The sequence below is a fragment of the Erpetoichthys calabaricus genome, chromosome 5 (assembly GCF_900747795.2).
Source record: "Erpetoichthys calabaricus chromosome 5, fErpCal1.3, whole genome shotgun sequence".
NCBI classification, from domain to species: Eukaryota; Metazoa; Chordata; class Cladistia; order Polypteriformes; family Polypteridae; genus Erpetoichthys; species Erpetoichthys calabaricus.
In genome coordinates this window covers 214,704,548-214,728,162 of record NC_041398.2, presented here as the reverse complement: position 1 = coordinate 214,728,162, position 23,615 = coordinate 214,704,548, and the positions used below count along the sequence as shown (strand labels likewise).

The following is a 23,615-nucleotide window of genomic DNA, read 5'->3' as shown; positions in this document are numbered from 1 at the left end:
TGTGAGTCTAGCCATCTCTACACTGTTTATGTACCAAGCGAAGCAAAAGTAACTGGCTAACCATTTGTCCTCACAGGTGGCGCAGTGGTAGTGCTGCTGCTTTGCAGTAAGGAGACTGTGGAAGATTGTGGGTTCACTTCCCAGTTCCTCCCTGTGTGGATAGCGCTTTGAGTACTAAGAAAAGCGCTATATAAATGTAATGAATTATTATTATTATTCAATAAATGTTCATCTTAATCCCATCTACCTTTAATAGTAAGATGACATTCTTACTATGTAGATGACAGCCATATTGTACTCAGGCAACTATAAGAATAGGAACAGTTCTTTGTTAGCTTTTTTTTTTTTTTTTTTTTAAATATAGCACCACAACGAATGGAGGCTCATTAATGAAGCTCCAGCTTCTGTTATGACTAATGGTCAAAGTATTCCTTAAAAAAAATCAGTTTTACTGTTTTTCTCATTCTTGTGACAGTTGTTTACAGAATAAATAATGATAGTGTTTAAAAGATTAATTTACAGTACTTCTATCAACATTTTCACCTTAACTTACAATAAGTACAAGTTCAAAGCAGAAGTATAAACTCAAAATTTGAAAAAATGGCACTGTCATATTAAGCCACTGAGAATAAAGTTGATATCTAGATTGCTGTTAACTGATGCATCTTAAATGAATATCAAGTTTAAAGGACTTTTAAATGTGGGGATTTTAAAGCCTTTAAAATTACCAAAGTAAAACTGGAAATATATTAATTAGTCTTCATACTGGTTTACGAGAAAGGAGATCCTTGCTTACCATAATGTGTGTTTATAACATTTTAGCATACAGTAATCATAAGGGAGGCATCACACTTCTGTAATATTACTAATGGACCACTTAAAAAACTACAGTAATCTGACATTCATAAAAATCAAACAACCACTTTCTACATCCATCCATCGTCTCCCGCTTATCCGAGGTCGGGTCGCGGGGGCAGCAGCTTGAGCAGAGATGCCCAGACTTCCCTCTCCCCAGCCACTTCTTCTAGCTCTTCCGGGAGAATCCCAAGGCGTTCCCAGGCCAGTCGAGAGACATAGTCCCTCCAGCGTGTCCTGGGTCTTCCCCGGGGCCTCCTCCCGGTTAGACGTGCCCGGAACACCTCACCAGGGAGGCGTCCAGGAGGCATCCTGATCAGATGCCCGAGCCACCTCATCTGACTCCTCTCGATGCGGAGGAGCAGCGGCTCTACTCTGAGCCCCTCCCGGATGACTGAGCTTCTCACCCTATCTTTAAGGGAAAGCCCAGACACCCTGCGGAGGAAACTCATTTCAGCCGCTTGTATTCGCGATCTCGTTCTTTCGGTCACTACCCATAGCTCATGACCATAGGTGAGGGTAGGAACATAGATCGACTAGTAAATTGAGAGCTTCGCCTTGCGGCTCAGCTCCTTTTTCACCACGACAGACCGATGCAGCGCCCACATTACTGCGGATGCCGCACCGATCCGCCTGTCGATCTCACGCTCCATTCTTCCCTCACTCGTGAACAAGACCCCGAGATACTTGAACTCCTCCACTTGGGGCAGGATCTCGCTACCAACCCTGAGAGGGCACTCCACCCTTTTCCGGCTGAGGACCATGGTCTCGGATTTGGAGGTGCTGATTCTCATCCCAGCCGCTTCACACTCGGCTGCGAACCGATCCAGAGAGAGCTGAAGATCACGGCCTGATGAAGCAAACAGGACAACATCATCTGCAAAAAGCAGTGACTCAATCCTGAGCCCACCAAACCGGACCCCCTCAACGCCCTGGCTGCGCCTAGAAATTCTGTCCATAAAAGTCATGAACAGAATCGGTGAAAAAGGGCAGCCCTGGCGGAGTCCAACTCTCTCTGGAAACGGGTTCGACTTACTGCCGGCAATGCGGACCAAGTTCTGGCACCGATCGTACAGGGACTGAACAGCCCTTATCAGGGGGGCCGGTACCCCATACTCTCAGAGTACCCCCCACAGGATTCCCCGAGGGACACGGTCGAATGCCTTTTCCAAGTCCACAAAACACATGTAGACTGGTTGGGCAAACTCCCATGCACCCTCCAGGACCCTGCTAAGGGTATAGAGCTGGTCCACTGTTCCGCGACCAGGATGAAAACCAGACTGTTCCTCCTGGATCCGAGGCTCGACTATCCGACGGACCCTCCTCTCCAGGACCCCTGAATAGACTTTTCCAGGGAGGCTGAGGAGTGTGATCCCTCTGTAGTTGGAACATACCCTCCGATCCCCCTTCTTAAAGAGGGGGTCCACCACCCCGGTCTGCCAATCTAGAGGCACTGTCCCTGATGTCCATGCGATGTTGCAGAGGCGTGTCAGCCAAGACAGTCCTACAACATCCAGAGCCTTGAGGAACTCCGGGCGTATCTTATCCACCCCCGGGGCCCTGCCACCAAGGAGTTTTTTGACCACCTCGGTGACCTCAGTCCCAGAAATGGGGGAGCCCACCTCTGAGTCCCCAGGCTCTGCTTCCTCATTGGAAGGCATGTTAATGGGATTGAGGAGGTCTTCGAAGTACTCCCCCCACCGACCCACAACGTCCCGAGTCGAGGTCAGCAGCGCACCATCCCCACCATATACAGTGTTGACACTGCACTGCTTCCCCTTCCTGAGACGCTGGATGGTGGACCAGAATCTCCTCGAATCCGTCCGAAAGTCGTTCTCCATGGCCTCCCCAAACTCCTCCCATGCTCGAGTTTTTGCCTCAGCAACCACCAAAGCCGCATTCCGCTTGGCCTGCCGGTACCTATCAGCTGCCTCCAGGGTCCCACAGGACAAAAGGGTCCTGTAGGACTCCTTCTTCAGCTTCACGGCATCCTTCACCGCCGGTGTCCACCAACGGGTTCGGGGATTGCCGCCACGACAGGCACCGACCACCTTACGGCCACAGCTCCGGTCAGCTGCCTCAACAATAGAGGCACGGAACATGGCCCATTCGGACTCAATGTCCCCCACCTCCCTCGGGATGTGGTCGAAGTTCTGCTGGAGGTGGGAGTTGAAGCTACTTCTGACAGGGGGCTCTGCCAGACGTTCCCAGCAGACCCTCACAACACGTTTGGGCCTACCACGCCTGACCGGCATCCTCCCCCACCATCGAAGCCAACTCACCACCAGGTGGTGATCAGTTGACAGGTCCGCCCCTCTCTTCACCCGAGTGTCCAAGACATGTGGCCGTAAGTCCGACGACACGACCACAAAGTCGATCATCGAACTGAGGCCTAGGGTGTCCTGGTGCCAAGTGCACATATGAACACCCCTATGCTTGAACATGGTGTTCGTTATGGACAATCCGTGACGAGCATAGAAGTCCAATAACAAAATACCACTCGGGTTCAGATCGGGGGGGCCATTCCTCCCAATCACGCCCTTCCAGGTCTCACTGTCATTGCCCATGTGAGCATTGAAGTCTCCCAGCAGAACGAGGGAGTCCCCAGAAGGTATGCCCTCTAGCACCCCCTCCAGGGACTCCAAAAAGGGTGGGTACTCCGAACTGCTGTTCGGTGCATACGCACAAACAACAGTTAGGACCCGTCCCCCCACCCAAAGACGAAGGGAGGCTACCCTCTCGTCTACTGGGGTAAACCCCAATGTACAGGCTCCAAGTTGGGGGGCAATAAGTATACCCACACCTGCACTTTCTACATTGCTCAATAAAAATGTGTACTTTCTCTTAATACTTTGCAAGTCCCTTTATCACTTAATCTCTTCTTAATACACGGGCCAATGATCCTTCCTTTGTGGGACCCTCACTAATTTGGAATACAATTTTAAGACTATTAATTTGTTTCAGAAGTCTGAATTATTAATATGCACAATTTTAAATTGCTCACTGATTGTATATGACATCTGACAGATTCCTTGCCATAAGTGTTTCTCCTGACCCTGTGCTTATTAAATGTACCTGGAACTTTCTTTATATATTCTGGCTCTGCCCCCCTATGTTTTCTTTCTGGATCAACTGCTGTTTTTCCTGTTCTTTCTTTATGAAGAGTTAAGTTCCGCATTTCCCCCTTAAACATATAGATTGTAGGATGCATTTAGTCTTACACTCTCCTATATTCAGACTTTTCTGGTGGGCACTATTGTGGCTAAATCTACATTAGCCTTAAAGTGGATAACTTCAGAATAAGGAAAAAGAGATCACATAGTGGTTTGTTTTAGTACTGTGTTTCAAATATCTGCAAAGGCCCATGTAGAGCTTCCAGTGTTAACAAATTTGTTTTCTTGGTTTTGAGTCTAGTGTTTTTGTCTTTTTTCTTTCTTTTTTTTTTTTTGGAAATTGAGTATCTGATGGCAGTAATTAGGAAATAACTCTGATTGAGTATTTGGTGGAAAAGTTTTGAACACAGATTTTTGAACATAGATTAAAAATCTGGGATATATGTATTGTTCCTGTATTAAGTGAATTGCACTGTCAGGATGCAATATACATACAATTTCCTCTTTATGATTGGAACTTTTATATATTACTCAAGTCATGGCACGGATGTGAACAATATGTCATTTGGTACTTGATATGAAGAAAAGCTCTCTATTGATTAGAGAAGTGGACATTTTATGCTACCTCTGTCAGGCAAAATCAATTGTGATTGCTCAAATACGTTAAATCATTAATAATTATTTCCCCATCTATGTCATTACGTGCTGTCTGTGGCTAGAAGACATAATGACACTGCCTAAGATCAATGAGTATTTCCTCATCAGCAGTCATTTTATCCAAGCACCTTTCTACCCTGTTGTGCACTTATAAATAAAGTAAAAGTAAATAATATTAAATCTTAATATCTAATGACATTGTCTTTTTGTGCCTACTGTAAATGAAAAATGTAAGTAATCTATATAATATCCTTTGTACTACTATACAACAGTTACTACTATACTAATACACAGTTATATTAATCAAGAAAGTGACATCTGAAATGGAAAAGTAAAAGTGCAAAAACTTACGGACAGTTGTAGACTTTGCGGATTCCTTTATGCTTAATTCGGTTGTGTCGACAAAGACTATGTGAGGAACTGAAGGACTTGTCACACTGACGACATGGGTGCTTCTTCATTTGCTATTACATAAAAGAAATAGATGCTTTTTAAAACTAAAACAAAAGTATTTCTATTAAACTAAAAGTACACAGAGGGGTAATAATTAACTGCATATACAGTTTTGCAAAAAACAACCCCCTTCAAAGTACAAAGTATCATTAAACAATACAAAACATAAATGGTGGATTCTCAGTGTTCATTGCAACAGAACAAATATATTGTATATGAAAAACCCTATATATTTAACTCATCATAAATGCCATTATAGTTCACACCACAAAGCCAGAACACTGATGAAAATCAGGCTAGCCTAGAGAAACATCGGAAAGTTTTAAAATTTTTCAATACATTTTGGAAACAAAAGAAAAAAATAAACATAAATATGCATTATTAAATAAAACAAATGTCACACTAGTTTTTCTGCTTCACAGGTAATGATTTTAAATCTCAGCCTGGAAATTGTAGGCTCTTCTCCTACATGCCCTAAATGCATATGATGTGCTATGAATGTCTAACTGACAGCAGATTCCTGAAAAGATATAAGTGGGTTTGATAATGGATAAATACTGAAACCTTATATTAGCTGTTACTCTCATTGCATTTGTAGCTGGATTAAGGAAGCATTGCACAGTATGTATATAGTGCATTGCAATGTATTTATTTTGCATACAATCTGAACTTTTACAGATGTTCAACATTCTGTGAAAAATATTAAAATACAAGCATTTTATCCAATGCATAGTATCTGTGAAATATAGTAAATGAATAATCTGAGAAAATGTCTGTAATCAGTTCACAAGGAATGATGTATACATTAACATATAGATACTAGAAAAGAATACTCAACAATATTTATATTAACTTTTGCACCATGCCTTTCAATAGATTTACATATATTTCCAAAATTGTGTAATTTCATTCAAAGGGGTAAACTCATATTAACACCATTATTGTTCCAAGAGCAATTACTGTAATAATTTTAACAAGATTAAATGGTGCACAACACCATAATTACAAAACATTTATAACCTATTGGAATCATATGTTTCTTTAAAACACCACAATATTTAAGCAACATTATTTATCCAAATAGCATACAAGGCTAAGCACATACTTGCACAATGTTCCCCTTTGAAATAAGGATTTTTACAGCTGTTAAGTTTCTTTTTAGCTTGGATGGACATTCTATCATTTCACTTCATAGTCTTTTAGATTAACAAAAGATTGTGTTCCCACATTTCTCATTTATATGATTGTAGCTGTTTTGGCCATTCAATACACGTTGTGTTCTATGCTACTTGTTATACGCAGAGGGAGGGAAGTCAGGTGAAGGATTTATCCAAGCTGTAAAAACCTCTTTACTGTTTAGTAAACCTGTTTTTAATTTCAGTTTGTACTGAACTTTACATAACTTGCAAAATTCTCCAAACCATTTATCAAGGTTACAAAAGTTTTTATAAAACATCAGTAGACCATAATTTCTTATACCAGATGTCATATATGTAGTCATATGAATGATGCTTCCACGCCTCTCAGAGTGTGTTACTTAATAATAATATCAACATTCTATTCTCTTATTTAATCTAATTCAATCTGTTATAATTTTCATCACAGGAAATCCTTTTTTACCTGATGTCATGGACATATAGAATTGTAACTAGCAATGCTGCAGGCTGCAATTGACTGTTCTACTACTTGGTAAGTAGTGTTTCATTTTGTCTGTGGCTAGATCATTATGGAAGAAATATTTATATTTATTTATATTTATATTTACAAATAAAGAATGCATCATTAAAAAAACTGTTGGAATGGTTGGTCTGTGACCATTGTCGAGTGCTGTCACCTGAGAATCTGAAAGTTAATTAACTACAATGCTTTTGTCATAGGTTTAATCTCGCTTGGAAAAAAAAGACACCTCAGGGTCAGTTAAGAGACCTTGTTTGAATGATTCATTTATTTGAGGAAATGATGTACAACAGTTCCTTGATAAACTGCTTCTTCTTTTGGTGGGATCCATATTACTAACCGAGAATGGTAAACCGGATGGCATGGACGCAGGTACATGGCGATGGGACCATGAGACATACTGCGCAGGTGCGTACAGCGCGCGTCTCATAAACCGCCAGCGAAGTCGTATCCACCACGAATGAAGGAGTTACGGCCCAAAAACGTAAGAGCACAACTGACGTGAATGAGAAATGAAGCAACAACGCGCCCATAGCTAACGACTACCGACACAGCCACACAAAAAAGAGGATTCTGCGCTGCAGCCCAGATTCAAACGGAAGAGGCTACGGAGGCCCCACAGGTCCACAATGATAGCATGGAAGGCGCAGGCGTCATCGCCATATTGTGAGTGGCACTACTACGGAAGGCACAGGCGTCACTGCCCTATTGTGAGTGGCACTACTGCGGAGTGAAGTTAGGAATAATGTACTGCTTGGGATTGTACAAACCGCTGAACGCTTTACACCGAATTCAAACACAATACAGCTCAACGATACAAACACGAGCCCACCTGGATAAGATCAATGAACGCAGGCGCCTACAACACGCGTCTGAAACTGCGGAAGCAAAGCAGGCACGGGTTCAAAACGAATGAGCTTGACTGACGGATATACAAACACGAGCCCACCTGGATAAAATCAATGAACACGGGCGCCTACAACGCGCGTCTGAAATGCTGCAAGCAAAGCGGGCACGGCTCCAAGACGAATGATTTCGACTAATGTATTTCAGGATACCCAACACCGGGGGAAGGTGAGCGAAGCGAGCAGGGGGCAGAGCCCCCCTTGTTTACTTCTAACTCTCATTCATACTCTGGGAATGATACAGACATTGTTGATCGATGTATTCATTCTGACACTAATAGTAAACCTTAGATTAAAAAGGTTCTGAGAAATAAAAGTGCACTAATTTTCTGATCTGCATCCACAAGGGAAACATTTCTGTTTTAGCTAATTAATATAATTGTGTGTAGAGCTTGTAATATATCACTGATGCATCCATTTGTGACGATCCACATTCTTATATTGTTCTGTTCAAAACATATGGTGACAATAAAGTCAAGTTGCTTTGCTGAAGATTTAAAATAATTAATTTAAGATTTACACTGAATTACTTGTAAAAATGAAAAAAGTGAGGGAAGTTATTGGATAAAGTTCCTTTGTACCTTCAACCCAATTATAAAGTGACCACAAAATGTCTCTTAAAACTGAGAGGCCAAAATGAAATTTCTGAATTCTCTTATTGAAAGGCACCATTTGGAAGAATTATCACATACAGTGATCCCTCGCTATATCGCGCTTCGCCTTTCGCGGCTTCACTCCATCGCGGATTTTATATGTAAGCATATTTAAATATATATCGCGGATTTTTCGCTGCTTCGCGGGTTTCTGCGGACAATAGGTCTTTTAATTTCTGGTACATGCTTCCTCAGTTGGTTTGCCCAGTTGATTTCATACAAGGGACGTTATTGGCAGATGGCTGAGAAGCTACCCAGCTTACTTTCTCTCTCTCTCTCTCTCTTGCGCTGACGTAGGGGGGTGTGAGCAGGGGGGCTGTGTGCAGCTGCTTCCTGAAGCGACATGCTGCACGGAGCTTCGCATACTTAAAAGCTCAAAGGGCACGTATTGATTTTTTTTATCTGTCTCTCTCTATCTCTCTTCCTGCTCCTGACAGAGGGGGTGTGAGCTGCCGCCTTCAACAGCTTTGTACCGGCGGTGCTTCGCATACTTAAAAGCCAAAAAGCCCTATTGATTTTTTTTTTGACTGCTTGCTTTGCACTCCTTTGAAAAGGAAGATATGTTTGCATTCTTTTAATTGTGAGACAGAACTGTCATCTCTGTCTTGTCATGGAGCACAGTTTAAACTTTTGAAAAAGAGACAAATGTTTGTTTGCAGTGTTTGAATAACGTTCCTGTCTCTCTACAACCTCCTGTGTTTCTGCGCAAATCTGTGACCCAAGCATGACATTCTAAAAATAACCATATAAACATATGGTTTCTACTTCGCGGATTTTCCTATTTCGCGGGTGGCTCTGGAACGCAACCCCCGCGATGGAGGAGGGATTACTGTATAACCTTCCAGTAAAGAAGCTTGCATCTCCTACAAATTATCAAGTAAACAAAACATATTATAAAGTACTCGAAACATTTACAGAATCCATGAGCTATCAAGTCTAACCGCTAAGAAGGCTTGAGAACATGTTCCTGTCTTTATTATCAAATTATGATACCACTGCGGACAATAACTATTCCAAATTAATTATAGAATAAAATGTCATAATAGTTAAGCTTCAAAGGTTCTGGATATAGCTTCAAACCACTGCATACTTTCAAGTACAGTGGTGTGAAAAACTATTTGCCCCCTTCCTGATTTCTTATTCTTTTGCATGTTTGTCACACAAAATGTTTCTGATCATCAAACACATTTAACCATTAGTCAAATATAACACAAGTAAACACAAAATGCAGTTTTTAAATGATGGTGTTTACTATTTAGGGAGAAAAAAAATCCAAACCTATATGGCCCTGTGTGAAAAAGTAATTGCCCCCCTGTTAAAAAATAACCTAACTGTGGTGTATCACACCTGAGTTCAATTTCCGTAGCCACCCCCAGGCCTGATTACTGCCACACCTGTTTCAATCAAGAAATCACTTAAATAGGAGCTGCCTGACACAGAGAAGTAGAGCAAAAGCACCTCAAAAGCTAGACATCATGCCAAGATCCAAAGAAATTCAGGAACAAATGAGAACAGAAGTAATTGAGATCTATCAGTCTGGTAAAGGTTATAAAGCCATTTCTAAAGCTTTGGGACTCCAGCGAACCACAGTGAGAGTCATTATCCACAAATGGCAAAAACATGGAACAGTGGTGAACCTTCCCAGGAGTGGCCGGCCGACCAAAATTACCCCAAGAGCGCAGAGACGACTCATCCGAGAGGTCACAAAAGACCCCAGGACAACGTCTAAAGAACTGCAGGCCTCACTTGCCTCAATTAAGGTCAGTGTTCACGACTCCACCATAAGAAAGAGACTGGGCAAAAACGGCCTGCATGGCAGATTTCCAAGACACAAACCACTGTTAAGCAAAAAGAACATTAGGGCTCGTCTCAATTTTGCTAAGAAACATCTCAATGATTGCCAAGACTTTTGGGAAAATACCTTGTGGACTGATGAGTCAAAAGTTGAACTTTTTGGAAGGCAAATGTCCCGTTACATCTGACGTAAAAGGAACACAGCATTTCAGAAAAAGAACATCATACCAACAGTAAAATATGGTGGTGGTAGTGTGATGGTCTGGGGTTGTTTTGCTGCTTCAGGACCTGGAAGGCTTGCTGTGATAGATGGAACCATGAATTCTACTGTCTACCAAAAAATCCTGAAGGAGAATGTCCGGCCATCTGTTCGTCAACTCAAGCTGAAGCGATCTTGGGTGCTGCAACAGGACAATGACCCAAAACACACCAGCAAATCCACCTCTGAATGGCTGAAGAAAAACAAAATGAAGACTTTGTAGTGGCCTAGTCAAAGTCCTGACCTGAATCCAATTGAGATGCTATGGCATGACCTTAAAAAGGCGGTTCATGCTAGAAAACCTTCAAATAAAGCTGAATTACAACAATTTTGCAAAGATGAGTGGGCCAAAATTCCTCCAGAGCGCTGTAAAAGACTCATTGCAAGTTATCGCAAACGCTTGATTGCAGTTATTGCTGCTAAGGGTGGCCCAACCAGTTATTAGGTTCAGGGGGCAATTACTTTTTCACACAGGGCCATGTAGGTTTGGATTTTTTTTTCTCCCTAAATAATAAAAACCACCATTTACAAACTGCATTTTGTGTTTACTTGTGTTATATTTGACTAATGGTTAAATGTGTTTGATGATCAGAAACATTTTGTGTGACAAACATGCAAAAGAATAAGAAATCAGGAAGGGGGCAAATAGTTTTTCACACCACTGTATATCACAATCACAGTGTGCTTAAGAGTGTTGCAAAATACTCATGAATGATCTTGGTGATTTAGATCATCCAGGCCATGCTTTACATGTTCCAAAAGAAAGTCCATATGCTTCAGAGGTTTATTTTTCTCTTCTCTATAGACAATTGGCCATATTTTATTGTATGTTTTTAGCTTAATTTAGTTTGCATCTTTAGGAATTTTAAAAACAAGAAAGTACAGTGCCTTGAAAAAAAGTACTCAGTTTATACCAAGTCTCTTACTTCTTTGAATAACAAACTGTACCCTAGAACTTTGTACTTCATATTTTTATTTCACAAGATCTCAGAATTGAATTTTTTTTAATGTAACAATGTGTTTATGTTCAGCTACTGAACTCTATAGCTACTTTAAAGTGTTTGTTGGCCTATCTGTAGCTTAGGCAGCACCTATGTGGCCTGAGGTAGCTTCCACTTCCTGATAATAAAACAAACACAAATACATCTGAATACTTTGATATTGTTTTGTATTTGTACCTTTTTCTAAACTAGGCATTTGTACTGTATTTGTATTTTATCTCAGAGGTCTTTGGTATGCTATATGTTTTTCATTTTCCCAGTAAATAGCACCCATTGCTACTTTGTCCACAAGTTAAATGTTCTTTATTTATTCTACCAAAGATAAGGTCTACAAAACATATTTGTTACTCCCTGAACTTTCTGCTAATAATGCAATGGACAAAATGTATCCCACTGTGGCAAAAATTGGAAGTTTTGATATTGATCTTTCCTCTGGCTGAAAAAGAAAAGACAGTCTTTTTATGGTATAATTCAATGAAACAAGGTTTTCCTTGGTCACTTCCAGGCCTAATCTTTTTATAATACTTGAATGACACCTTGCTGAGATGTGCACAGGTAAGTCTTGATAATGGCTGCACTGACCTGATAAATACAAAGAGGGTCAAAGGTGCATTACAGCTTCTGATATGGTTTCAATATGTGGATATGAGGATTATGCTAGTCTAAAGGTTAAAAGCATCTTGAACATGAACTGCATAAGTAAATGGCTGCATCTGACACATTAACAAATGATAAATGTGTTTGAGGTGACATAATTATTTCAAAAGAATTTTCACCCATTAAAAGATTTCAGGGGCGGCATGGTGGCACAGTGGTAGCACTGCTGCTTTGCAGTAAGGAGACCTGGGTTCGCTTCCCAGGACCTCCCTGCGTGGAGTTTGCATTTTTTCCTGTGTCTGTGTGGGTTTCCTCCCACAGTCCAAAGACATGCAGGTTAGGTGCACTGGCGATCCTCAATTGTCCCTAGTGTGTGCTTGGTGTGTGTCCTGTGGTGGGCTGGCGCCCTGCCCAGGATTTGTTCCTGCCTTGTGCCCTGTGTTGGCTGGGATTGGCTCCAGCAGACCTCCGTGACCCTGTGTTAGGATATAGGGGGTTGGACAATGACCGACTGACTAAAAGATTTCAAGTGCCGCTGGATTATAAACAATACTTACCAAATTATCAAATACTTATTAAATTTCAAATGACCAAAAAGTTTAGGATAAAATTAGTTATCTGTCAGTAAGATGATGTTAAACAAAGTAAAAATCTGGAATAAGCTGTTTACTTATGTATTCAAGCTCCTTTATTTTGGTATATCTAATGTTTCAAAAAAGGAATTTCTCTAATATAATTGCATTTCCACTGGCCCCCTGCCTGAATAGCAGTTAAGTCACTTTCACATTTTCTACTCCTTAGTATTTAGAAATCACTGCTCACACATTGAACATAAATATATAAATATGAAGACTATGACAAAAAATCTAAGTTAGTAAATGGCACAAAAAATAAACCAAAAAACATGAAGTGTTAGGCTTATCCTCTTCTGGAAAAATGTGTTAGGGGTCTGTGGTAGTGCAGATTTTAGTTAATAAAAAGTGTAGGTGTGTGCAGCTATGGAAGTTCTGCATCCCTAGAGAGGTTAATGAGGAAATTGGCTGGCTGGCTGGCTCCTTCTTTGATGTTCCATGGATCATTAAGCAGAGCAAACCTGCACCCACAGAGTATGTAAAGAGCCTAAGCAGGATAGACAAAAAGATCTGGAAAAGAGAGAACAACAGATTTGGAGAGAGAAATCGAGGTGAAGAACTGGAGAGACAGTAGGGGGAGAGGCACTAGGACTTGTAGCACAGATGAAAAATAGCCTGATTTTAACTTTGTGATTTTTATTCTTGATTTTTAACCCTGATATGGATCATTTGTTTATGGTTGTTACTCCCACAGAAGGACACTGATTTTATGGGATACTTGTAGTTTACAGTAATTACTTATTTATTGAGATTGTACTGCACTTTTGAACATTGTTTCGTCTGAGTATGTTTGCACCATCTCGTGATGTTGTGTGTCCTTATTTACCCTAGTCCATTTTGGTTCATGACTACTGCTGTCCAGGTTCAAGGAGAGTATGGCAGCTGTGGGCAACCTGGGCATCACACCATTCAGCAGTAATGGCTGAAAAATACAGTTGAAATTGCTCATTTTAAGGCCCATCTGGATTTTGTCACAAAGCACCCAAAGGCCTAAGGATTATGAAAGATCTTAAGTCAAATAACAGTAGTTCAAATTGAATATTGTGGCCTAAATTAAATGTACTATGTTTGGTGAAAACCTAAAACCTCCCATTACCAAAGAAACATTGTCACAATGGTCCAAGCCCCATCTTTTTAAAATAAACAGTGAATGGGAAAAAAACAAAAAAAACAAAAACACAATACACTTATTTGAAATACAAACTTCATAGCTTGTCCATTAATATTTGTTTTATGAATGTTGTCGAGAAGTCACATCACAATGTACAAGACGCCTTATGTCTTTTGCCAGGATAGGCAACAGCCTTTCAGGGAAAACGTTTGATCAGAATATTATATATTGCCATGCTGCATTTTTCTGGGCAGACCAGAATAAGATTAAAAACTCAGCTTAATTTTCTTTTCATCAAAAGACACAAACAACAAGACATGATTCAGAATTTTACATTCCAAAATTTAAAATGCATCATTAGCAGAGATGTGGGTAAAGCAGAAGCACAAGTGCTAGCCTCCACTGAGAGTAACTGGCAGAATTATGGAGGGAAAAAAAAAAAACTCAGAAGTTACAAATGTAATTTTACATCCATCTGCTCCCTTTTGAGTGTAGTGCAGCATCATGCATCTGCTCCAGGTTGTGCTGATAATCAGTTCCCTCCGAAATGACACAGTCTACTCATAATCTTTTGGAGTGTTCACAATGAACACATAACGAGAACCCAGAGGTGAAGAACTGTAAAGACAAGAGTTAAGTCAGGAGTGCAAATAAGTGCAGATGGACAAGAAGTTTTGCATATGGGAGTTGGTCCCAAGGTGACTGACTGTGATGGCACTCCAAGGATGAGTGAGAGTTCAGTGTGCAGAAGTGACCAAAAAATTCTGAAAGATCTTCTACAAGACACTGAGGGATGAAGGTAGTATGATGGAGCTGGACCTTGAATGCCCCAGTGGTGGCCAACTGAGGTGATTGGGACACAAGCCGATTAAATAGTTAACCACGCATGCCAGTGTCTCAGAGAGACCTGTTAGGTGTACAGGGATAAGACAGTAGGGACACTGCTTTAACAGAATGTTTTCAGCCATACTTACAATGTTCAAATTACATTCTGGAATGTGTTTACCTACATACAACAATGGAATATACAGTATTTTTCTTAGAACTGCAATATCAATGAAATGCAAAAAAGAAGTAGTGATAAAATTTTGTACAAAGTGAGCTAATCTTAATTCTCAAGGTATGAAATGTAAAAATTATCAAAACTGTGTGTTAATGCATTTACTGAAAAATAAAAAAAGCAAAGTATAATAATATTAAATTAAAAACACAAGGTAAATAAAATTACTTTTGCATGAACATTTCAGTTATCTTGAAAGGAGCAAATAAAAAAAGGAATAAGACTAAAGTGTTGTTTACCTTTCCATGTTCTCGCCTCATATGAGAAATGTAGACTTCTCTTTGAGTAAACAATTTGTCACACTCTCGACACATCCAACCAGGGTTACTTGCTTTCTTCACAGGTGGCTGAGGTTTCTTTTCACTCTGTTCTGTTCCATTAACAGGGCTTGCATCTTTGTTACTCTGACTTGAAGAAATAGGGTTTGTTGATTTGCTGTTTAATGGTAGGTTGATTCCCAGGTTTGGAGGACCCTCTATTGTTTTTAATGTACCATGCATAGACTATAACATAAAAAAGAAAAAGAAAGGAATGGAGGTAGTGTTATAGTTTATGGAATACATTTCTTTCCATAAAATATGGATCAAAAGCTAGTGCTCTTTTATAATGTTAAATATCTTATCTGGGTTTGATTCAGGAGGAAATGTAATATATATATTGATGACTGAAGTTATAACAGTTTGCAGAAACACATCCAATTTTCAGGGTCAAATGCAGTCTGAAAGACTTAATAAATTTATACTGTATTCATCTACAGTTTTTTTTTTTAATTAAATCACAATACAACATTGTTCAAGTAAGTGTAGGACCTTTCTTAATGTCTAATTAAAAACTACAGTTAAATCTTTAAAAAAATTCAAGAGAAGCATTATAAAAACAGGTGTTGACCTTAATTCTTAGTTTATGTAGCACTTAAGTATGCGGGCCAAGATGCACCAATTTTCTTGGTAATAGATGATAAAAAGCACAAAACTAGCACGAAATGAGGGAAAAACCTGGAAAAATAAATGAAATACATAGCACAAATCAGATACTACATAGTAATATTATCAATTTAAAAACAATTAAAAAAATTTTTAAAGTATAAAACCTCTAATTGATGAAAGGACTGAAAATATTATGGTGTCTGCAGGGGTTGGCCTTCACTCACAAAGGTTAAAAGAATTTCAATGTAAGCCATTAAAGGATTTTTGCTCCACATTTCAGCTACCTTTAGCAGCCTGAGGGAAAAAAATCCAAAAAACTTTTCTATCTTGTATTATGCATAAGCATATTTTAATTTTCTTAATAATACAATTAAAAGTCAGCATACCTTTATGTGATCCAGCATAAGTTGTTTCTGTGCATAACGCATTGAACAGTCTGGACACTTGAAGACGGATACCTTCTGATTAGCTATATGTTGATCAAAATGTGTATAAAGCAATGCTTGTTGAGTAAATACGGTGTCACACATTGAGCACTTGTATATTAATCTGAAAAGAAGGAAATCAAAAAATGTTGACTAGGTAAAGAAAAAAAAAGCAAAATAGTTTCGGATGTATATGCAACTTAATGCTTGAAAAAATAAAATGAAACAACTATAAACTTGTGCAGTAATAATGTTAAAATAGTTTGTTTAAACATACAAATAATCTTGGAATTAACTTGTCTAACTACTTTCTACAAACTTTAAAAATTTTCAGAACTGTTTAAAAAACTGCAAGCTACTAAAAAAGAAAAACATCACACACACCTATAGGAAATTACTTTTACTTTCAGATGCAGCATAGATAATCACATCTCCATGACTGCCGCTAAATGTCTGTAGGAACAGCCATCACTAATTATTTTTCAATGGTCAATTAATGATTTGCTTGTTTTATGAGTATTAATGAAGGATTAAACTTTTAATAAAGACAAACCAAGTAAGCCCTGCCTAAAAGTAAAAAGTAATTAATGTTGATATAAAAAACTTAATAAAATAAAGGGTTTGTATCTGTAGGAAAACAAAATGGATATCTTTTAAATAAAATTAATCATAAGATACATTATCATGTAATATTCATAATAACATTTAATTTCTTTTCCTATAATCACAAAAGCAAAAATATAAGTTTCATATAACACTGTAACTTAAATGTTTGGCATGAACTTCTAAACATGCAATGAAAAACCACAAAAAAGAAATACAAACAAACAGGAGACGATTATAAGATTAGACCGTCAGAGAGCCGATTAAAATTAATCATATCAAAAAGTTGCATTAATTGTCTTATACTGTATTTCCATCGGAGACTAGCCAAAAAAGGTCATGTCATGTCATTTTCTAACCCGCTTAATTTAGACCAGAGGTCTGTATTATAATTATGATAACTATATTCAGAACATATACAGAGAATAGAGAGACCTAGCAGATAGGATGTAAGATTGTAAATTAAAAGACTAAACACATGTAAAAATATGTGAATTCATACACATATAAATACATATATTTGTAAATGGGATATATTTGGCATGGTTTTCAATACAGATACTTGCTGCAGAATATAAAATAATAAGGGCTCGCTTGTATCTTGACTGTTTTCATTATTCTCTGAAACAATAAAATTGTCTTTAGTTAAATAAATGTAAACAGTTTTGCACTCTTTTAGGTGCCATCCAAAATTTCCAATGTGAATTTCAATTCAATTTATTTTTGAAATAGCTTATTTCTAAGCAAGGAGACAAATCAATATCTGCTGAATGTTGAAATCATCACATTGTACTATCATGCTGTTTACCTCTGTGACCTTTTTTAAATGTGGCATTAGGAAGGTCACCTTCCTTTAAAAATTCCTGCTCCAGTATCCCATGATGATGTACATAGACAAGAGTTACAGGCAGAATATAGCGCATGGTGTTCCATGACTGCTCCCCACCTGCCTACATCAAACAGAAAGCTGGGGAACTCAACTTTTTTCGTGGCAAGGAAGAAGGAAAGCCATTGACTAAGAGGTATAAAGGAGAAAATATAAGAATTGTGATTTTTAAAATATTGGGGGTTTGATGGGAAAATTGGGTGAAAAGGTTTAAGTACAGAAAAGAAGGTACATTTGGGCTGTGTACAAAAGACAAGATTGAAAGGCAAAGGTGCAAGAACGCTTAGTGGAAACAGTAGTTCATGCATTTGTGTTAGAGAACAGTTCTGGCAATGTTGGGGTTGGTGTATTTGTGTCAAAAAAACAGGCAGACAAAGTGGTTGAGGTGACAAGGTAGAGTGTAGGTATTGTGGCTGTTAAGATGACAATTCTCTAAAAACTGAAACTATGTTCCACAGGTTGGTAGAAGCAAAAAAGGAAAAACTAAAATTGTGGGACTGGTTGATGAACAGAGCATCTCGGGTGCCTCAGGGTAACTGCAATGGGTGGCAGCTTCAATAGGCATGTTGATGCTAGTGCTGATAGTTAATGAAGGAATCAGTAGGGCTTTAGCTTTGGTAACAGGAAAGTGGAAGGCACAGGGATTCTTGGAGTTTGGTGATAGAAATGGCTATGTGCAACATCAAGTTTAAGAAGAAGGAGCACAAGTTGGGGACATATAAATCTAGTGGTTTAAGAAGCACAACAGACTATTTGCTGGTGAGGAAAGTTGATTACATCATAGTGAAAATGTGAAGGCTATCCCTTGTGAAGTTTGTGTATAATAGCATTCCAAAGTTGTAGGTGAGCTTTTAGTCAATGGCATGAAGAAAAGTAAGAGGAAGTATATACTGGGGCTGAAGATCTGGAAGTTGAAGAAGGAGTGTGTGTATGTGAAGTAAATTTTCTGAAAAATTGCTACCTAGAACAAATGAGGCTTCAGAAGCATCAAGTGTGAATGGGAGTGGGAACCAATAAAGTTTGTCTATTTTAAAACAACTGAAGAAGTCTGCTACTGATAAAAGGGACCATTGAGACTCAAGAAAATATGGTGAAATGCTGAAGTAGACAGCAAATGAAAAAAGAAGAGGTGCTATAAAGAACAGCATATAAGCTATAAGCTTATATGTTATGAATGCTTTCAGCATCGGAAAGGTACTATATAAGTAAAATGTATCAACAGCAAATACAAAGGCAAAAAGAAGCAAAGCATTATACTGTATAAGAAAAGAAGTTGTGAGAGAGCAAGAAGCTATGAGACAGTGAATGAATGAGGAAGGAAAGATAAATGTGTTCAGAATTGTGAAACAGATGGCAAGAGAAAGACAGGATATAAGTATAGGTGTAAATTGTTTGAAAAATGCTAAAGGGGACATTGTGATTGATAGAAATAGAATTAATGGTACCTGGAAGAAGTTCATAGGGAACATGCTGAATGAAGAGAATGAAATTGATAAAGATGCTCTATTTGAGAAAACAGAAAGGAACAAGCTATAAGTTTTCAAAAGAGGAAGTACAAATGAGCCAGAAAACGATGAAGATTGGGTAAAGCAGCAGGCCCAACCGTCAGAAATGTTGAAGTCAGTGAAATGTCCTGGTGATGAGTGGTTAATAGATCTTTGCAAAAGGATTGATCATTTCAGCATACAAAAAGGAGTGATCCCATAGAGTGTGGGTCATATCACGTGATTAAACTTTTAGAGCACCTAATGAAGGTGGTGGTGAGGGTGCCAGAGAAAGGCATTTAGAACTAAGTGCAAGTTAACAAAATGTAGTTTGGTTTAATGTATGAAAAGGGAAAACATTTCCCTTTTGCCTTTGTTGTCAGCAAATGTAGGAAAGCATCTGGCAAAAACAAAGAAGCTGCATTATATATGTACGCATTTGTAGATCCGAACAAGGCGTTTGACGGGATGTTGATAAAAGTTGCGACGTGGGCATTAAGAATGATAGGTGTGAAGGAATAGAGTCTGTGGTGATGTCATTGTAGGATTAAATACACTTCATAGTCTTGATAGCAGATGTGGATAATAAAAGTTTTGAGGTGAAAGTGGGACTGCACTGTGACGCTCTTCCAAGTCCAGTGCTTGCCATGAAAGTAACGGAGGCAGTAACCAGACAAGTTGCCATAGGACAGAGAAGTTGTCATGGATCCTCTTGTGTGGCAATAATTTTGTATTGATGGAAAAAAGTGAAGCAGACCAAAAGGAGAAATTACTGAAGTGGAAAGCTAGTTTGGAAGCAAAAGGTCTCAACTTAAATGCAGGATAGGCCAAGATGATGCTTAGAGGTGTAGGACAGAAGGTGTAGAAAAAGTGGGTGCATTGCTGTCTGTCTGGTATAGTAAACATATTGAGAGCTTTGAGCATATCTTTGAGCTGGAAATGTGCATGAAACATAGTGGTGTGAAGGGTAGTCTGTAGGTAGTGAGTATGACCCTTGTTTGTAAATGCTATGTGAGAAGGGAGCCACAGCCAATTAGGACGCAACAGAAAAATGATAAATTTAGATGTGTGCAGTGTTGTGGAGTGAGAAAAATATGAATGCTGAGTTAAGAGAAAAACTTTATGTGGAGATAATAGGTGTTGTCCTGAGAAGAAACAGACTAAGCTGGTTTGGCATGTGGAGCAAAAGGTTGGGGTTACTGAATCAAGATGCGTGCCAAGATAGAGAAAGAGAGGAATGAGGTGCAGAGTCAAGCTGAAAAAGATGTGGTTGTTGGACGATAAGAAAAAAATGGGTCTCACCCCAAAGAATGCAGAGGACTGCTTAGTATAGAGGAAAAATATTTGGGTATAACTAACTGATTTGTTTAAATCTGAAAGATGACCGATAAACGGGTGATGATGATGATACTCTCATCTCAGGCTACTGATCTACTCCACTGTACTGGTTCCATTGTTCTTTCCTTAAGACTACAATTGTTAACATGTAACTTAAACATCTTGAATTTATTATTTATTTTGAAATACACCCGTGTTTACTGTGTAAAGCAACTTAAATAATGTGCCGTGAATGACACTGTACAAAATGAAGATTCAATGATTGAAAAATCAGCACATACTGGGAAATGTATAACACAATATGAAAAACTATTGACAATATGAAAAGTTCCTTAACTGTGGTGGTACTGTGTGATGATATAATACATCTATTACTGACTACATCTATTACAAAACACTGAAATGTCTTGTAAAGAAGTCGGGAAAAGGTTTAAAAATGTATGATCAGATGACAAGAGCATCTAAGCAGACACAATTTTTATTAATTACTTGTGCACATTTCATATATTCATTCGTAGTTCAAATAAATACAGGGCTATGGAAATGAACCATACCAGGAAGCACGAAGTGAAAGGTAGGAATCAATCCAGGATAAGTAACTAGTGCTCTCTGAATACATGCAGTTAAAAAAATCTACCTTTATTATTACTTTTTTCAGTAGATGTCCAGAATAATTTGCTGTTAATTTTCCCCAACAACGACACTAGAATATCTCACCAAAAACTGTCACCTGCTGTCTTTTTCATTTGTCAAATTGTGCTATGCTATAAACCACTACCCACTTGGGTAAGAGAGGTAATATGGTTGTGCTACTTTGAACTACTTTTACCTAAGTATTGTAATTCAAATAACTAAGACCTATTATAAGATCTACTAAGATAACTATTTTTCATAAAACAGTCACCCTTAAATTTACAAATTTACAAGCTGTAACATTAAATAAAAAGATTACAGAGTGTAAGTAAAGTATTCTCTCTTAAAATGTGGAACCCACGTAAAGAAAAAAAATGGCACAAAAGAAAATGCACAGCATTACTATACAAACTGTATACTCTTAAGCATGTCTCTCACAAGATCTAACATTTAACATAAAAAAACATGACTCTCTCACACCTACACAAACTAATTCATGGTGGTAGAATTGGGCACAAGTCCCTGGAAATAGTGTTGGTTTATTACACCCACATATGCAAACATCCATACTCATACAGAAACAATTTAAAGTCAATGATTAACCTAACCTCCATACCTTAGATTATTTTCCAAAATAACCTAAGTACCCTGTGGAAAACCAATGTGGATAGTGGAAGAACATGTAAACTACACAACCACTGGACGTGGGGTTTATCCTCAGAATGATAAAATTGTGAGGCAGTAGCACAATCTACTTTGTAATTGTGTCAACTAGATCCAAGATCCTGAACATTTTAAATGACAGTAACAGGGCTGTAATCACAGAGTGTTTTCCTCAGAAATACTGTGATGACCTTAGTACTACTATAGTTAGATTAGTAGGTAGATTACAACTTTAGCATTGAGTTCTAGAAGGAAAAGGTTGCTAAGGTACAGCTCTATACAGAACAGAAATTCGGCAGTATAAGAATAAATGAATGAAAGTAAATCAAACTATTTAAACATCAAAATGTTTAAAATTGACCATTTTTATAAAACAATTAAATTAAAAGCACTTGTTTTATTCAAACATAATTCAATTGATGACCTTTTTCTTTTGAAAACAAAGATTTCTATAAGGATTGTGCAATTCGTTTTTGTACAGTCTCCTTTTGCTATGTTTTAAAAATATTAAAAATATTTAAATTAGAAGATGAGAAGACTAGGCTTACTTACTTTGGTTCACCTATTTTTACTCCAGGATGTTGGGTGTAAGCATGTGAATGTGTTCCTGGGGCAGACTTAAATGCCATTGGACAAATTGGACACTTGTAGAATATTTCACAGTGAGAACCCTGAATATGGGACTTGAGAGCACATATATCAGCATATATAACACTGCAGTGGACACAACTGTAGGAGGAAAAAAAGGAAATCTATGTGAGTAATATATACATGTACACCAAGTCATGCTGTTTTAAACTGTTGTTTATTGACCAGAACTATAACATCTAAGATACTCCTGATATCAATCTAAATTAAATAAACTAATATTTTTTTAAATATTGCAGCTATTGGGGTAATTCAATCTATTCTCTCTTTAATAATACAATAGCACTGGTTGCATCACAAAGCTTTGAAATACCTAATTACTTGTAATAATAAATAGTATAAAAACCCAAAACATAAACTGTAACAAATAAAATGTATTTTACATGTAGGAAAATTATACAAAATACTGTGCACTAAAGAAAATAAATATGCACATAAAAATGTTTGAAAAGAATCTTTTACATTTTACATAAGCATGCTTAATATTTCTAATAAAAGAAATATTTAATATTACAGTTTTATAATAAAAATCAACATACATAAAGCATATGAGTTTACCATAATTTATTCCTATACATCTTGTAATATTAAAAGTGTGATCAGGAGTAAATTGAAGTATTCCAGATCAAGTAAATTACATGTTTATCCTAAGGAAAATCACAATCCAGTTTATAATATCCTGTAACCAAGTAAGTCATAATGCAAATTATTATTTTTGTATGTTGTCACACATGCAAGCCATGGGAAGTAAAAATGACGGACAGGGAGTTGAATGTAACACAGTAAGTAACATTGTTTTCCTTTGTTTTGCCTAGCATGGAGGAGGAGAAAGCCCCAGGCAAAAGATGTCCTGCTCGTTCCAGTCCATTCCCTATTTAGAAGCACAACCAACTGGAAGGTCGGTGTTCATTTTGTACCTTTCTCCAAACAACAGGTCTCCTACAGAGACAACTATTCCCTCTCTGGAAGCACAAGCTGTTATTGGGCTACTTGCCTTGGACCTACATTCCTAATATTTGCTGCTTTTCTTTTCTGTTTAAAGACAACTAAAAAAGAGTTTTACCAGGCTAGTACACCAACTCTTTTACACATGTACCTGTCTTGTTTCTACGATGTTTAAAAACTGCAAATAACATATTATTAAAATGTTCAGTAAATTAAGTAGGGCTATAATAAACAACTAAATTTACTAATCAGTTAGTTGGCTAAATATTAGTACACTTCAATTAGACAAATAGTCAG

At 38.1% G+C, this 23,615-nt stretch overlaps 1 protein-coding gene across 8 annotated transcripts in view; it reads right to left on the bottom strand.

Annotated features, from left to right (window-relative positions):
- The window catches only part of znf532 (zinc finger protein 532), a 145,178-nt gene that overhangs the window by 29,697 nt on the left and 91,866 nt on the right, over positions 1-23,615 (bottom strand). For all 8 annotated transcript variants that reach the window (XM_028802498.2, XM_051927371.1, XM_028802499.2 and 5 more), the window contains 4 exons: positions 22,278-22,454; positions 16,080-16,242; positions 15,007-15,270; positions 4,977-5,089 (listed from right to left, as the gene is read on the bottom strand). In XM_028802498.2, coding sequence (XP_028658331.1) covers positions 4,977-5,089; positions 15,007-15,270; positions 16,080-16,242; positions 22,278-22,454 — 717 coding nt within the window. The remainder of the gene's footprint in view (positions 1-4,976; positions 5,090-15,006; positions 15,271-16,079; positions 16,243-22,277; positions 22,455-23,615) is intronic.